The sequence below is a fragment of the Ursus arctos genome, unplaced genomic scaffold (genome assembly GCF_023065955.2).
Source record: "Ursus arctos isolate Adak ecotype North America unplaced genomic scaffold, UrsArc2.0 scaffold_17, whole genome shotgun sequence".
Taxonomy (NCBI): domain Eukaryota; kingdom Metazoa; phylum Chordata; class Mammalia; order Carnivora; family Ursidae; genus Ursus; species Ursus arctos.
In genome coordinates this window covers 38,781,306-38,799,027 of record NW_026622841.1, presented here as the reverse complement: position 1 = coordinate 38,799,027, position 17,722 = coordinate 38,781,306, and the positions used below count along the sequence as shown (strand labels likewise).

The window sequence follows — 17,722 nt, the reverse complement described above, 5'->3', positions numbered from 1 at the left end:
AATTTCAGAAGATGAAATATGAGTGGCTGTTTCCAGTTCCAATGATATCTCTGTGTTCATAAATGAAACCATTCACAAAAGTGGACAAAGATGTGGAAAAAGGATGACTTATTTTTAATGAGACAATGGACCATTCCTAATGGGGTATTTAATTTTCCTCCCAAGCAAAGGGAACCACATGCTTATTAAATTTTGTAAATTTTTGAATAAAACACTTTTAAATGACAGTAAACAATGGGATAACATGTTTCAGATGCATTTGCATTTACTATGGAAGAAGGGCTGTGAAAAATGGTAGTTTAAAATTTTGTTCCACTTTAGAACCTGAGAGATTCTAGTTGATGGAGTGTATCATTTATTATAAAAGGTATTAAATTTTATAAATATTTTTACACTTTCGCATCTAATAAAAAGCAAGTTCACCTATTTTCTAACTTGCCGGTTTCCAAAAATAGACGGAGGACCCCAATCTTGAAATACTTGTCTTTTAAAATCATGGCATTTTTACATGAAATTGAGAGTAATTTTTGAACACTTTTGTTTCTTTGCACCTTTGTAAAACATACAATTTAAAACACTGACATGCCTGGTTAGCACAGAATCTGAAAAATGTAAGTATGTTCATTAAAATTCATTATTAACCAAATTTTTTTAAATCCTCATATTCCCCTACCAAGTAAAAAGCTACTTAAGAGAATAAGAGCATGGTTTTTTGGGTACATGCTAAGCTCCTTGTATAGTCCCAGGAATACGGAGATGATTCTTCAATCCACACTTATCTATATTTACAGTAAACCACCACTTACTACTGCTACCACTTTGCCTCTAGCAATTCTCCCTCCAACTGATACTTAAAGGGGCAACTGGGGTTGGAGAAATCGCTCTAAAATAATAAAGATCTCTCTAATCCAACTGCTTCCAGGGACAAGAGAGAGATGATTTCTACTCATTTAATATTTAGTAAATATCATTATAAGGCACTTTGAGAGATAACAGAAGACCAGAGCTGAAGCAGAGAGAGTGCAACCACTGTGAAGGATAATTAAAATTGCTTAAATCATTCAGTATATCCAGCCCTTCATATATATGATTTGTTTTAACCTCAGAAAAATTTGGGCAAAATTCCAAAATAAATACAAAAACCGAGGCTCAGAGAAGTAACTTAAAGCCAGGTCAAGTTGTGAACAGAAGATCAAGAATGAAACCCACAATTATCTAAATCTAAATCTCATGCCCTTACCAATATAACACATTACCTCCGAACAAAATTTGCTTCCATTTTTAAGATTAATTTTAAATCATAAAAAATTGATGAATGACAAAACTTATAATGCAAATAACAAATTATAACGAAAATTAAACTAAATTATCTATTACAATATTTATTTTTTAAAGAAAATGCACTCACCTGCCCGGCTTTACTAAACCGATGGCCTGCCAGTATCATATGAAACGCGTATTTTCTAACCATGGGACTCTTCATGTTTATAAAGCAATGTGCCGCCTGTTCCAAAAGAAGTGCACTTCGAAGATCAGAATCCTATTGAATGTTTAAAAGAAAATAAGGTTAATTTCACAAAATTAAAAGTAAAAAGATAACTGGTAAAAAAAATTTATTTTCTAAAAATAATATATAACATATTCACTGTTTAATATAAGAGTATCTGAGGGCAGATATCAAGGGGCAATCCAATCTTGACGATTCTTTCTTCTAATCAAGCACAAATTTTTCTCAAAATCCTTCAAAAAATTCCCTACTATGAAATATTTTCTTTTGCTTTTCATAAAGCCAAATATCTGGTTATGATATGCAGCATGTAATAAATCTCTGAAGAAATGCAATCCCTTTTCAAATGGCAAAAAAAAAAAAAGTATATAAACTGAGAATTTAATATAGGCATACAGATTAAAGATAAACCAGAAAGGAAAGCACAGAAAACAACAGATTCACACTAATCTCATTTCTTCAGGAAATTGATCTGAGATATCCAATAGCATATTTCCATCCATCCAAGAAAAAAAGGAAAGATAAAAGAGAATGTGTGTAGATTATGAAATAATCTAATCTACTGCTTTAGCCTCTATTAAAGTTTACTGCATCTAAAAGCAATTCTCAAAATTTGCTTAATTCAAGAATACCAAAATGACTGCTTCTCATTAAAAAGTTTAGAAGGTTTCCCCTTCAAAGATTATCACCGGCTATTAGCATTATTACTAAATGCTACAACTCAAATTAGTTTCCACTTCAATGGACTCTTACAGCAGTGTCTACAAAAACCACACACCACATTTACATCCTCATCCATAAGGACAACCTTCTAAATGAAAGAGGCATCATCACTTTACAAGTAACAGAGAAAGTAGTGAAGGATGCTGATCAAGTATCAACAACGTTTTCACCAAAACTTTCTCTAGGTTTTCAGCTGTTCTCAAGCTGAACTTACCATGCCCTTCCATGTGTTCTGCTGCCATTATTTTCCCCAGGGAGAGTTGAAAACAGAAAACATTTACTTTAAATGCAATAATGTCAACAAATTATAGTTACATCAAAAAAGTGCTCACAGATCATTGATTATTATAACTATCTCTGCAGCAATCACAAAATTAGAGTGGAAACAGATCTGAGGAAACAATCTAGAAAGCATTCAGTAAATGGTAGATATTACTACCTATTTCAACCCCCTTGCGACAAAAACTAAATGATCAAATGTTTCTGTCCAAGTAAGACCCAAAAGCTAGTAAAAGTGGGAAAATCAGGAATGTATAACTGACAAGCAGTTCTTATCCAAGGGTTTACATCAGAATTACTTTGGGAAGCTAGGGAGTGCATTTTTAATTTTTAGGAAAATATTTTCTTCTTTAAAAAATGTTTTTTTTTTTTCCTGAAAGAATAAATGGGGGAAAAAAAGCGAACATCTTTCTTCCCCATTCCATGCTTCATCCGACTTGCCAGAGGTTAACTATAGTTACCAGCTTGGTGGTGTTGTCATTTCTCCCTCTCTATACTTGTGCTTTTATGTTAAGTATAAATAGTTTTCTAAAAATACACATACTTTTTCATACATAAATGGTATTATACAGAATATTCTTTATCTCATTTTTTGGACTTAATATAGTATCATGGACATCCTTCTAAGACATCTACGGCTCTTATTTCTTTTAAAGTTACATTGTATTCTGTTATATAAATATACCACAATTTATTAATACAGTCTCCAATTGATAATTTAATATTGCTTCATACTTTTATTACTTTTGTTCCTACAAAAAATGTGCTTTGATTAACATCTTTATAAAACCATTTTTGAGTGATTACATATTTTTACTAGACATATTTCTGGAAGTAAAACTGCTGAGTTAATGAAAGCTATGTATATATTTCAAATTCTAATCAATAGAGCCAAACTGCTACAAAAAAGTAGTACCAAAATATAATCTCATCAACAGAGAATGAGAGTGTATGTTTTCCATTCTACTCAGCCAAAAATTATTTTAAAAATTTTTTACCTCTTCTATAAAAAAAAAAAAATGGCACTTTGCTCTTCAATATATATTTAATAGTAAGTCTGGCAATCTTTTCATATGTTTAAGGGTCTTTGTATTTTTTCTGTGAATTGCTCATGTATACTCTTTTGTGAATGGGTTTTTGTGATTACGTGGTTTGTAAGAGCCCTTTGTACACTTAATCAATATTAGGCCTTTGTCATACATTTGCAAATAGTATTTCCCAGTTTTGACATGAAAGAGTTTATTCTTCAGTATCAAGCATACTAACTTTTGCCTCTATGGCTTCAAGATATTGCGTCAAACTAAGAAAGGATGTTATTCCTAGATTTTTAAAAAAAATGCTTTCCCATATATTCTGCTATATATATTTATTTCATTTTTTCATATTATAACTTTATCAAGCTATAATTACATTATCATGTAGCAAGTAAAATAGGATTCTAATCCCAAACAGCTAGATGTCACAATACCACTTAGTGACTAACCTAACATTCCCCACTAATTTTAAATGACACCTAATCATATGTCACATTTAAATTCTCATTCTACTCCATTACTCTTTTTTATCACTGTAAACAGTTTCAATTTCTGTAGCTTTATAATACATCTTCAATATCTGGAACAGGTAATTCAATTCCCTCTAATTACTTCTGTTTCAGAATTTTATTTTGCCTTTTCAATAGTATTTCACAGTCTTTTTCTTTAAGTGCTATAAATTTATTCCTAGTATGTACACACAAACACATGGTCACATACAGACATACAGCATAAATACATACATATTTTTTTAACTGCCTATGAGGCTTCATTAAACTAGAAAACTTGGAAGGGCAGCAATCCTGGACATTCTGATTAAGATAAGGACCATGCCCTAGACCCCTTTGATGGTGTGTAAATGATTCTAATGTACAATCCATTTAAGACCAGCACAGTAAACCCTCAGCATTGTCAAATTTAATACTCAAGGGCTGACCAATTTAGGAGAAAAACCAGGAGGTCCATGGCATATATTAGTCTAGCTGAAGTAAAATTTCACACTTGTATCCAGTATGGCAGTTGTCTGAGAAAGAAAGTCATCTGCTGAGCTGAATGCCCTACCCCCATGACTCACTGCAACTTTGTTCTTCTGCAGTCCCTGTCTCTTACAATGATACCTGAAGTAGAAAATATATTGCTTTAAATAAAAAAAATAGCCTTGAAAAAAAACAACTGTTCTCAGCGTTGATGGAAAAAAAATGAAAGAATTTCACAAAGTGAAAGTGTTATCTGGAAAGCAGAGGCTTTTAATGAGTTGAAGAATAAAGCTTTATTTTAGTGGTAGTTCATATCTATGATATGACAAGTCCATTACATATGCTCTACAAGGAACTAAGAAAAAAAAAAATCTGTGATACTATTTCAACAGGAATTCCAGCCTATGAACTTTGCCTATAACCCAGGAGATAATTTTAACAAAAACTGCAACATTAACTTAAAGTAGGATAATTATTGGGGTTGGTGGGGGGGAGTCATCTGAAGTAGAGGATTCAATAAACGTTTCCATAAAAACACAACTGATGCGGGCACTTGTTGCATAGACTTCAATAAACCAAATCACAAGGATGGCTTTCAGATTTTTTCCTTCTGTAACTGAAGTTAGTAGGGAAGGTGCTATGAGCTGATCAGTTTACCACAGGAACAGTTCCTGCCAAGGTGGAGAAACTTGTAAAAACTGCTATTACTATCCCTGATAGGAAAAAACTGACTTACTGTGTTTAAATGCAGTAACAGACAAAGGGGACCAGAATAAATACTCAACACAGAAACATAAACACAGTAGAGAAAAAACATCACCTCTTAAGCACCAAATTCAGACATACTGTCCTATCTGGTGGTAATTGTGCCATGTTTTATTATTAGCTGGGTTTGCTCTGTCATCCTGAGAATCCCAGCACATAACAAGAATAAGATCCACCTGCCCATAAATTTGCAGTCCAAAAAATAAAGCCAAAGTATAACTCTTTCCACCCAGGCCTCACAGCTGTCTTTTCCAAAACCGTGCTAACAAAAATCTTAGAAACCTAAATCATTAATGTCAAGAGTATGTAACTCTGTTCCCTATCCTCAAGACAAGTGCACTTTTCACATATTATAAGCCTTTTTAATTGACAGAATGCATACATAAACACAATTAGTAGTTAAAATTTAACATAACTTTATACATACTATGCCTAGTAGTTTTTACTTTCAAGTTATCACAAAGAAATATCTGAAAAGCATAGCACAAAAAAACCACTGAGAATGACAGTTTCTGGGGAAATGTCCCACCACTCATCCCATCTCACACCCCGAAACAATGATTATGACAAGTTTCTTTAAATTTCATGACAAAACAAATCATCCAGGTTTGAAAAGGTGAAAACAAATTTGGAAAGGAAAAAAGAATAATGGTAGAAAATAACAAGGTTGCAATGCAGACAGAAGAATTTGCTCCAAATAATTTTTATTCAAGCTCCTAAAACCATAATTTCCCTTTACATTCACTGATAATCCCTAGATTGAAAAACAGCAACATAGTCAAACCCAAGTTAAGATTATTTATAACAATACAAAACATCAACACACTCAAGAATCTATATTCAGCTTTACCAAATAGTTTATATCTAACAACTGTTCATATTGGTCAGTATCCACGCAATATCAATTATTTGACATTGTTAATATCATTGCTTAACCTAATTAGTAATATCTTACAGAAACCCTTTTAGAATAATTAATGGTTCAGTTCAACAAGCATATGTAAATTATATACCATATGCCAAGGCCAGCACCAGGCACTGAGGATAATATGTACAAGACAACGCAATTTCCTACCCTCAAGAACTTAAATATAATTTCCAATATAATATGACAAGTCAGGTCTTATAGCATTATATGAGAGGGGAGGATAGAGACACTTAGGATAACCTGGGGTATTGCAGATGACTATCTGAAGGACATGACTGATATTATGACTAGTAGACAAGGGAACAAAGAGGAAAAGGGCCACAGTCCAGAAGGACATTATGGACATGAACCAGGTCAGCAGGAGGAGGGCTTTAAATGGGGGAAGGGAAGTGAATTACTTGGAGATATGGAAAGAAAACATTTTTAAGAAATTAAAAAAAAAATGGATTACTGGTAGGACAGGAGACTACAGGCACATCTCAATTTCTGCCTGGAGCAGATGAGGAACTAGCTGGTTATAATATAATTTTAAATCATGATCAACAAGATAAGCAAGTTTATGACTTTAGTATTGATATGTTGCTTTGGAAACATCCAAGTAGGTAAATCTAAAAGGCAACTGGCATTACAAATCTAAAGGTCAAAGAGAGGTCAGTGTTGGAGACAGATTTAAGAGTGAAAATCACTAAGAACTGATCACCCCAAAAATGTGTAGAATGAAAGTATAGTGATCCAAGGATTAAAACCATAGGGTGTATTAACATTTAAAAGGCAAACGAAGGAAGTGTTTGATTTTGTTCTTTTGTTCTCAAGCATCCATCTAAAAATTCTGTCTTTAGCCATACTTAAGAAAAAAATCACTACCATTCGTTACAAGCCCGGAGTCGATGCAATTTAATGGTATCTGCTGTGGTGTATATATATGATGGAATATTACTCAGCCATCAAAAAGAATGAAATCTTGCCATTTGCAAAACATGGATGAAACTACAGTGTGTTATGCTAAAAGAAGTAAGTCAGATAAAGACAAATATCATATGATTTCATTCATATGTGGAACTTAAGAAACAAAACATATGAACTTAAGGGAAGGGAAGGAAAAATAAGATAACAACAGGGAGGGAGGCAAACCATAAGAGACTCTTAACTACAGAGAACAAATTGAGGGCTGCTGGAGGGGAGATAGGTGGCGGGATGGGCTAAATGGCTGATGGGCATTAAAGAGGGCACTTGTTGGGATGAGCACTAGGTATTGCAGGTAAGAGATGAATCTCTAAATTCTACTCCTGAAACCAACGCTACATTATATGTTAAATAACTTGAATTTAAATTTTAAAAAGGAAGAGGAGGAGGAGAAGGCGGTGGCTTTTCCGGAACTTTTCATCTACACACAGTCTTTGGGGCATGTGGGTGGTTTCGTCAGTTAAGGGTCTGACTTTTGATTTCAGCTCAGGTCATGATCTTAGGGTTGTGAGATCAGGCCCCATGTCAGGCTCCATGTTCAGTGGGGAGTCTGCTTAAGAATCTCTCTCTGCCCCTCCCCCTGCACTCTCTCTCTCAAATAAATAGATCTTTAAAAAAATTAAAAAACACACTCTTTTACCCTTAATATTAATGTATTACCTATCAAATTTTAACTATTAGATGCTTTTATTACCAATCAGATTCAAAGTAGGAAGAGGGTAAGTTAGATGCTGTAAAAGTAGCTTTGAAATTGAGCCCTAACCAACAATCCCTCCCTTTAACTACATATCTTTGAGCTTATGGTCAGATGTTTCTGAAACATCTGACCCTAAGCCACCTGCAGCAGATGCCTGCCATGCTGACATTAGATGTTTATTCTTTGAGATTAAGGCAAATATGGAAACACTGTTGGCCAGTTTGGAGATGAGGTAGAAAAGTAATACATTACATACCTATTAGTGATGTGAAATAATAATAATAAATCGGCTTTACACTTTCAATAGCAACTATAAATGGATTGCTTTTCCTCTTCTGAAATATTCATAATATAGATTTTAAATGCTTAAGATGTTTTTACAAGTTCATACTAGTGAAACTAAGATTAAAAATTCCTCAGTAATTACTCATTTTAAGTATCAATTTTATATTAGGATGATGCACAGGCATGTTGCTTTAAATATTGCTATGCATAAGAAAATTCCATTTACAACTGCACCAAAAAGAATAAAATACCTAGGAATAACGTTAACCAAGGAGGTGACAGAGCTGTACTATGAAAACTATAAAACGCTGATGAAAGAAATTGAAGATGACACAAATAAATGGAAAGATATTCCATGATCATGTACTGGAAGAATTACTATTATTAAAACTACCATACTTCCAAAACAATCTACAGATTCAATACAATCCCCACCAAAATACCAACTGCATTTTTCACAGAAATGGGACAAATAATACTAAAATTTGTCTGGAACCAAAAAGACCGCAAAGCAATCTTGAGAGAAGAGAACAAAGCTAGAGATATCACAATTCCATATTACAAGACATACTACAAAGCTTTAAAAATCAAAACAGCATGGTACTGGCACAAAAATGAGAGAGTCTGACCAATGGAACAGAGTAGACAGTCCAAAAATAAATTCCTCCTTATATGATCAATCCATCTATGACAGAGGAGGCAAGAATATACAACAGGGAAAAGTCTCTTCAATAAATGGTGCTGGGAAAACCGGACAAGTACCTGCAAAAGAATGAAACTTGACCACTTTCTTACACCATATACAAAAATAAACTCAAAATAGATTGAAGACCTAACTGTGAGACCTGACATCATAAAAATCCTAGAAGATAATGCAGTAATTTCTCTGACATTGACCGCAACAACATTTTTCTAGATATGTCTCCTAAGGCAAGGGAAACAAAAGCAAAAATAAACTATTGGGACTACATCAAAATAAAAAGCTTTTACACAGTGAAAGAAACCATGAAAACAAAAAGGCAACCTACTGACTGGGAGAAGATATTTGCAAATGATATACCCAATAAGGGATTAATATCAAAAATATATAAAGAACTTAACAACTCAACACCAAAACATAATCCCATTAAAAAGTGGGTAGAGGACCCAGACATTTTTCCAAAGAAGACATACTGATGGCCAACAAACTCATGAAAAGATGCTCAATATCACGCGTCACCAGGGAAATGCAAGCCAAAACCACAATGAGATATCACCTTACGCCTGCCAAAATGGCTAAAATAAAGACGAAAAGAAACAACAAATATTGGCGAGGATGTGGAGAAAAAGGAACCTCCATACCCTGCTGGGAATGCAAACTGTTATGGCCACTGTGGAAAATAGTACAGAGTTCCTCTAAAAAACTAAAAATAGAAATATCGTATGATCCAATAACTCCACTAGTGGGTATTTACACAAAGAAAATGAAATCACTGATTCAAAAAAACTATATGGACCCTATGTTTACTGCAGCATTATTTACAATAGCCTAGATATGGAAGCAACCCAAGTGTCCGCTGATAGACAAATGGATAAGGAAGACGTGGTTTACATATATACAATAGAACATTACACAGCCATAAAAGAGAATGAACTCTTGCCATTTGCAACAACATATAGATGGTCCTAGAGGGTATTATGCTAAGTGAAACAAGTTAAACTGAGAAAGACAAAGACCATATGACTTCACTCATATGCGGAAACTTAAAAACAAAACGAATAAACAAAAAGCAGAATCAGAACTATAAATACAGAGAACAAACTGAAGGTTGCCAGCGGGAAGGGAATAGGGAAATGAGCAAAACGAGTGAAGGGGAGTGGAAGATAACAGGCTTCCAGTTATGGAATGACTAAGTCACAGGAATAAAAGGCAGCATAAGGAATATACTCAATGATACTGTAATAGTGTTGTATGTGACAGATGGTTACTACACCTGTGGTGAGCAGAACCTAATGTATAGAGAAATTGAATCACTATGCTGCACACCTGAAACTAATGTAACATTGTATGTCAACTGTACTCAAAGTAAAAAATTAAAAAACAAAAAAGAACCTAAATAAATCAATATTGCTATGCATAAGTCAAAATCTAATTCATAAAAGATGTACGATACATGTTTGTAGTTAACAATAATGTGTACTTAAAATCTAGAAATACATTCATAAAATATTTCTAAAATACATTTAAAATTAATTCAACAAATAAGCAGCCACATTGTAAATTCCCAAAAAGAAATTCCCCTCTACTTCTATGTTTTGCACACCCTCTCAAGAAAAAAATATTTTTTAAAATTTATGAAACGTTACTAAAGTAAATACTACACATTTTCAGTACCTCACTAGTCAACCGTATTAGGAGAGCTGCAGCTTCTGAGTATTTGCTTTGGCTTTTTAAGATTTCAGCACTAAGCAATACACATCTCTCAGCCAATACCATATTCCTAAAGAAAAAGAAGACGGGAAAAATATAATTAGCACTACAGTAATACCTTAATACAGCACAGTAACTAGGTGTTCAACAAAAGTTCCAATTCTAGTTTTTGAGTAAAAAGACATCCATGCTCTTGTTTCCCACTTACCAAAAAGGTTAGAAAGAAAACTGCAATGAATTCTCATAACTATTCAAAACTTTTTATCATCGTATAATTTCATGGTAAAAATACAATGCAAAGGCACATTCTCCATACACAAAAAAGCTAGAACCTAACTGGTATATCTGAACCAGCTGCTGGTTAACAAATTAAACTTGCTATGAATAGAAAGGAATATAAATATTTCACCCATATTTCTTTATCCTTCCTCACTACAAACTGTAGTCACGTGTGTTTCAATTTACTGGCTACTTCTAGGAATATTTAGGTGCATTCCATCTAGTAGTACCATTGAGATATTTCAACTGGAAACAATAGCATGGGAATCTGATTGATTCCTGAGCAAAATCTTTGTATAAAAACAATCAGCCAATTTCCCCCCAGGGACTACTAACATCAATAACCTAGAATTGCATTATTCATTATTAAAAATAATAAAAATAAAAATATTCTTACTATGAAATTATAAGATGGAATCCTTTTGCTGGGAAATAGCCAAGATTTTTTCTTTTTATTTTCTAATCTTTATATCAAAATTCCGTTTGGCTTTAAAATTAAAAAGATTACTAACTTGAAGGTCATTCTGAACAGTGATATTTTAAAAAAAAACAATTTACTACTTTCAAAAATTACCGTAGTGACTTCTACAAATCATGTTCTCTCTTAGGTTAGTATTATGAATATCTATGATTATTTTTAATGAATACAAAAGACTACCTCCTAATTAATAACACCTACTCATATATAATATGCTCAAATATGCTCACTTCTTAAAGAGTTTTCTTAAGTAAACTTTATAAACACCATTTAAATCTTTTTTTTTAAGATTTTATTTATTTATTTGACAGAGAGCGAGACAGCCAGCGAGAGAGGGAACACAAGCAGGGGGAGTGGGAGAGGAAGAACCAGGCTCCCAGCGGAGGAGCCTGATGTGGGGCTCGATCCCAGAACGCCGGGATCACGCCCTGAGCCGAAGGCAGATGCTTAACGAATGAGCCACCCAGGCACCCCTATCAACAGCCTTAAATCTTAACACTATTGTTTTACTTATTTATGTTTGATTCCTCTTCACCTATTTATCCATGTGGTCAGTTATTAAGTTATAATGTTAACAAGTCCAAGATTTTTTTGTTTATTTAAGCAACATTTTAAAAACTCATTTGGGTTCAATATCCGCATATCAAGGGCAAGTGAGTGGCTCAGTCAGTTAAGTGTGTGCCTTCGGCTCAGGTCATAATCCCAGGATCCTGAGATCAAGTCCCACATCGGGCTCCTTGCTCAGTGGAGGGCCTCCTTCTCCCTCTCCCTCTGCCTGCTGCTCCCCCTGCCTGTGCGTGCACACACACTCTCTCTCTCTGTGTCAAATAAATAAAATCTTAAAAAAAATATTCACATATCAATCTATGTGATACATCATATCGACAACAGAAAGGATAAAAACCATGAAATCATTTAAACAGATGCAGAAAAAGCATCTGACGACATCCATTCATAATAAAAACCCTCAACAAAGTAGGTTTAAAGGGAACGTATCTCAACATAATAAAGGCTTTTTATGAAAAACCCACAGGAAACATCATACTCAAAAACTGAGAGTTTTTCCTCTAAGGTCAGGAACAAGACAAAGAGGTCCACTCTTACCACTTTTATTCAACATAGTACTGGAAGTCTTAGCCACAGCAAGCAGACAACAGAAAAAAATAAAAGGCACCCAAACGGGCAAGGAAGAAGTAAAATTTTCACTATTTACAGATGACATGATATACTATATATATATATATATATATATATATATATATATACACACACACACACATATATATGTTTGCAGATGACATGATATACCATATATATACATATATATATATATATATATATATATATATATATATAACCTGTAAGACTCCACAAAAAAACTATTAGAACTGATAAATGAATTCAGTAAAGTTGCAGGATAGAAAATCAATGACTAGAAATCCATTGCATTTCTATACAATAATAATGAAGTAGCAGAAAGAGAAATAAAATGATCCCATTTACAACTGCACTAAAAATAATAAAATACCTAGGAATAAACTTAACCAAAGAGGTGAAAGACCTGTATTCTAAAACCTGTAACATACTGATGAAAGAAACTGAAGATGACACAACCAAACAGAAAGACATTCCATGCTCATGGATTTAAAGAACAAATGCTGTTAAAACGTCTATACTACCCAAGACAATCTACAAATTTAACAATCCCTATCAAAATACCAATAGCATTTTTTACAGAACTAGAACAAATAATCCTAAAATTTATATGGAACCACAGAAGACCCTAAATATAGCCAAAGCAATCTTGAAAAAGAAGAAAATTGGAGGTATCAGTATTCCAGAGTTCAAGTTATATTACAAAGCTGTAGTAATCAAAACAGTATGGTATGGCCACAAAAACAGACACATGGATCAATGAGAGAAAGCACAGAAATAAACTTCAACAAAGGAAGCAAGAATATACAATGGGAAAAATACAGTCTCTTCAACAAAAAATGCATATGTATAATTAATGTAGTGTTTCTCATTTATCCCAAAATACCTATTAAATTGATGACAAATTTTATCAATTATGGTAACAGTATAAGGATTCCAAGGTAAATTTTTTGCAAGACAGTTAAGTGCAGATTTAGAAAAAGCTGGTAGTCTATTACAGACAGGAGGACAAAACTGGATTGCCAGACTTATCTGGCTATCTGGGTCATTAGGTATTATTCCTTTTCTTTCACATCATTACATGCACATCTTGCCAAAAGCTCTGTGCTTCATGAAGACAAGGAAAATCTTTTCAAAGAGAGAATATTCAAACTTCTTGAAAGTTATTTACTACTCTAGTTTCTGTAACACGGCATTCTCCTAGTTCTTCTATCTTCTGAACCTCTCCTTTTCAGAATCCTTCAATGGGTCGTCTTTCACAGAGGGCTGTATCTGCCACCAGAATCTCCAAATACATTCTCAAATAGATTGCAAAGTTTAATAGGTGGGATCCAAAACTGGCTCCTAAGGCCAGTTAAACTCTTCAAGTTTCATTCTCCTCATCTATAAATGAACATAGTACTGGTACCCACCATTTCATAGATTTGTTATGAAGATTCAATGTGCGTAAATTATTTTGGCATAGTGGCAAATGCTAGGCACACAAAAAATGTTAATGATTATTAGTACTGTGTTGTAAACACACTGCTATTACTACTATCACTACTCCTTAAACAGTATTATGAGACAGAATTACCTCTCTGTCTTCCAATCCACCCATTCTACATAGAAAAAGTCAGATCAATCTTTCTGAAAAATATTATTATGTCAAGCCTATACAGAATATTCAAGAATTTTCCATCTGCTACTATATAAATCTTAACTACAGTTTAACAATAACAATGATAAATGAGAATGAAGGCTCCCCACACTGATACCTCCCAAAACACCTTTTCATATACACCCTCTAAACTAGCCAGGGCTCTATTCCCTTGCACCAGTGATGATGAATCCAAAACATTATTTCTGCCAGTCACAATTCCTGAAATGTCTTCAGAGTTGTCAAATCCCAACCACCTTTCTTCAGATCCATTCCTCAAAAGTCCTATGACACCTCCTCTGACCACTTTCTGGAACAGTTCAGTCTCCTCACAGGTGGTGAGTTCTAATTCCTACGGAATTCTGACAGAACTCAATACGTGTACAAAACACTTCTCATTTTCTTCCCTGGACTATTATTTAACTCTTTGTGTTCTGCCTATTTAATAAGAAAAGTTCAAAATGGCAACCCCTGGCTTAACAGTAGTTTAGGTCAGAAATGTCCGCCCAATAAAATCACCCTCACTATAACATATAACCTCGACATTACGTATAACAAATTCCTAACCACAAATCCAAACAAAATAGGAAGAGAAAGGACATAATAAAACACCAGTTTAAAAAAATCACCATCTTGTATATTAACTTGATTCGGGAGTTTGTTTAAATTTAAAGAATGAAAAACAAAGAACAAAGATCCATTTATACCTAATAACAATGTAAGCATTAAATTTACCTCCAAATGGATAAAACATAAATATTCTAGTCACCTACTTGCAGATATCCCTGTATGTCTGGATTGCTGTATCCATGTAATGTGCAGGGTATGGCCTAGGTGCTCCTGGCTGAAGAAAAGCTGATACTGCTGCCATCTCCTAAAGAAAAAGACATTATTTATACTACTTCAAAAGGAGAAATATTCTTATAGTTAAGCATTTGGAAGCCTACAAATTGGACTGAAGTTTGCTGGAGCTTTTTATGTATGCACATGTATAAATTTCATGGATTAATGCAGACTTGAAAAATTAATTATATGCTTTTAGTTTTTAAATTCTCTAGTCAAATACCAAAGTCTGTCATTCAGTATTTAAATAAGATTTTTCAAGAGACTGATAAACACTTTGAGTTATGGTATATACAACTACCAAGTACCCCTAGTTTAAGATTCTGCTACCACCTCCTCCCCGTTCTTCCCTCTCTCAATGAGTCTACAGACTGATGATAGGACCATCGAGAGAGACAAGGTAAAGTACATCTCTTTCTAATTACTAGCATCAGAACATGACAACAGAGCTCACAACTCGCACTATATATATTTTAGCTACTTACAAACTCCAGTTCATATCCTATACCACCAAAGGCACAAAAGGCCATTTCTTAGATCTATATTACTATCAATTTTCTAGTTCTTTTTATTTCACTTTAAAAAGCCATTCTATTGTCAATGTCTATGCTTTTAGTTAATGATGCAAATAATATACAATGGTGCTAGCGAATTTAGAAATGAAGACTCAAAATACTGGGTTTTGGCCTTCTTAGTAAAATACACTACTATGTCCTCTTATAGACCAAGTTTCAATAAAATTTAACTAAAAATAAATGAAACTTTCATAAATTGGGGGAAAAACTGTTAATACCAATCCAATTTTAGGATGAATAAATGTATTTCTCTGGAACATTTTTTAAAATAGAAAAAAATCAAGTAATTATCTAAAAATTCAGGGGAATGATTAACCTTTAACCTGACAGACTATAGGTTCCATGACAATATAAACTACATCTGTTTCAGGATGCATTTCTATTCTCGGTGTCCAGCAGTATTTGCTCCAAAATTTAATGAATAAGCTGAATGAAATATATTATATCCATGTGACAAAATATACTACAGCTCTGAAGCACGTTTTCTTAACGACTTTATATTTTAACTAATGCATAATGAATATACATATGCTCCTATATTATACAAAAAAGCAAATATGTATTGAATATATGGTTGAATACCATAATGTACAGAAACACATATCTACTATATACGAACTATATATATTACATATCGATACATTAATAAAAGGGTACTAAAAAAATCCTGCAAAAAAATATGCCCCCAAATTCTAAGTTATTTTCTAACTTAATTCTTCAAGAAAAATTAAATCAACATACATTCAAACAAAACTGACGTAATTTCTACAGATCTGGTGAGAACATTCAAAATGATCACCCCAAGTTACCATATGATGGTCAATAATCCATTAAAACCATTAAATCATGTCTTATATAGTCTTTGATATGGATTAATACTTTTCACAAAGATTTTCATCAAGAAGGAGTGATCTACTTAGCCTCCAGTTAGTTAAGGTAGTTATGACAGATTAAACTACAAAAAGACCCAGTATTTCTTTAAGAATTCCTATTCCTGGGGCACCTGGGTAGCTCGGTAGATTAAGCGTCTGACTCTTGATTTTGGCTCAGGCCCTGATCTCAGGGTTGTGAAATCAAGCTCTGTGCTCAGTGTGGAGCCTATTTAATATTCTCTCTTTCCCTCTCCCCTCACCCCCCATTTGCACATGCACGCACGTTCTCCCTCTTAAAAAAAAATTCCTATTACTGGTTTTGGTATGATATATATTTTAACTTAAAGTTACCATAACTAAGTATCTTCAATTTTCAGCTAAAAAGGCAGGCAGTATGGTCTGTTCTACTACCACACATTTCGACCTTATCCATTAGCTAATATGTGAATGGTAAATAGGAAAGTGGTAGCAGTACAAATAAAATTTGTATTCATTTATAAACAATTTTTCTTAGGCAAGGAGATCAAAAATAGCAAATATAAAATTATAACCTTCAGCAGGAAAGGAACAAGCCCGGAGCTCAGCTGTTGCACAGCCAGGAGCTCTTTCCATCTGTATTTTAAGAAAACAGAAAACGACCACCTACACTTTGGTGCACACGGACCCTCTTTCCAGAGAATTACATGCCCAGTGTACTTGCACAGTTCTTGGCTCAAGGCCGCTGTACTTCCCTCCATGTTCTACTTCATGGCATGGCCACTGGTTAGGAGCTACTCTGCTCCACCTCTACTCCCAGCCAGTATTTACATGTTGGTTTTGTTGTTTTTATTCCTTGAGGTAACTTCTAGCCATGCTGGAGTAGCCTCACTACATTACACAGTTCACCTTGCAAGGTACAAACACATTTTATGTTTTGGTTTGTAGTCTGGTTTCAAAGATACATATACAGGTTTTAAGAAATGTCCCAACCCTATTTTTCTCCAAGGCCTGTTATTTTTAGGCAGCTTTTATAGACTACAAGGATTTTCAGGTATTCATATATTATGTTATAGCAGATATGACTTTATTTTCCAGTGTAAAACTATTTTCTCTCATATAGTTGCTACCTAAATGGTTTAAATATGGTATTTGTCAGACTGTAGATAAAAATGAAAAAGCTTACATACCATAAAACCACAGAAATCTTTTGCCATACCTTTATAAGATTCTCCCTATATACAAACATTCAATTTGCAGGTACATAATGTACATTTTATAAATTCATACTTATGTTGTATTTATGAAATACATTAAGTATTTATGATTTCATATTC

The 17,722-nt window shown here is 33.7% G+C and overlaps 1 protein-coding gene across 2 annotated transcripts in view; it reads right to left on the bottom strand.

The window, feature by feature from the left end:
- Positions 1 to 17,722, bottom strand: part of TRAPPC8 (trafficking protein particle complex subunit 8) — an 85,609-nt gene that overhangs the window by 41,148 nt on the left and 26,739 nt on the right. For both annotated transcript variants that reach the window (XM_026496150.4, XM_044382907.3), the window contains 3 exons: positions 14,893 to 14,993; positions 10,533 to 10,638; positions 1,409 to 1,540 (listed from right to left, as the gene is read on the bottom strand). In XM_026496150.4, the coding sequence (XP_026351935.1) occupies positions 1,409 to 1,540; positions 10,533 to 10,638; positions 14,893 to 14,993 (339 nt within the window). The remainder of the gene's footprint in view (positions 1 to 1,408; positions 1,541 to 10,532; positions 10,639 to 14,892; positions 14,994 to 17,722) is intronic.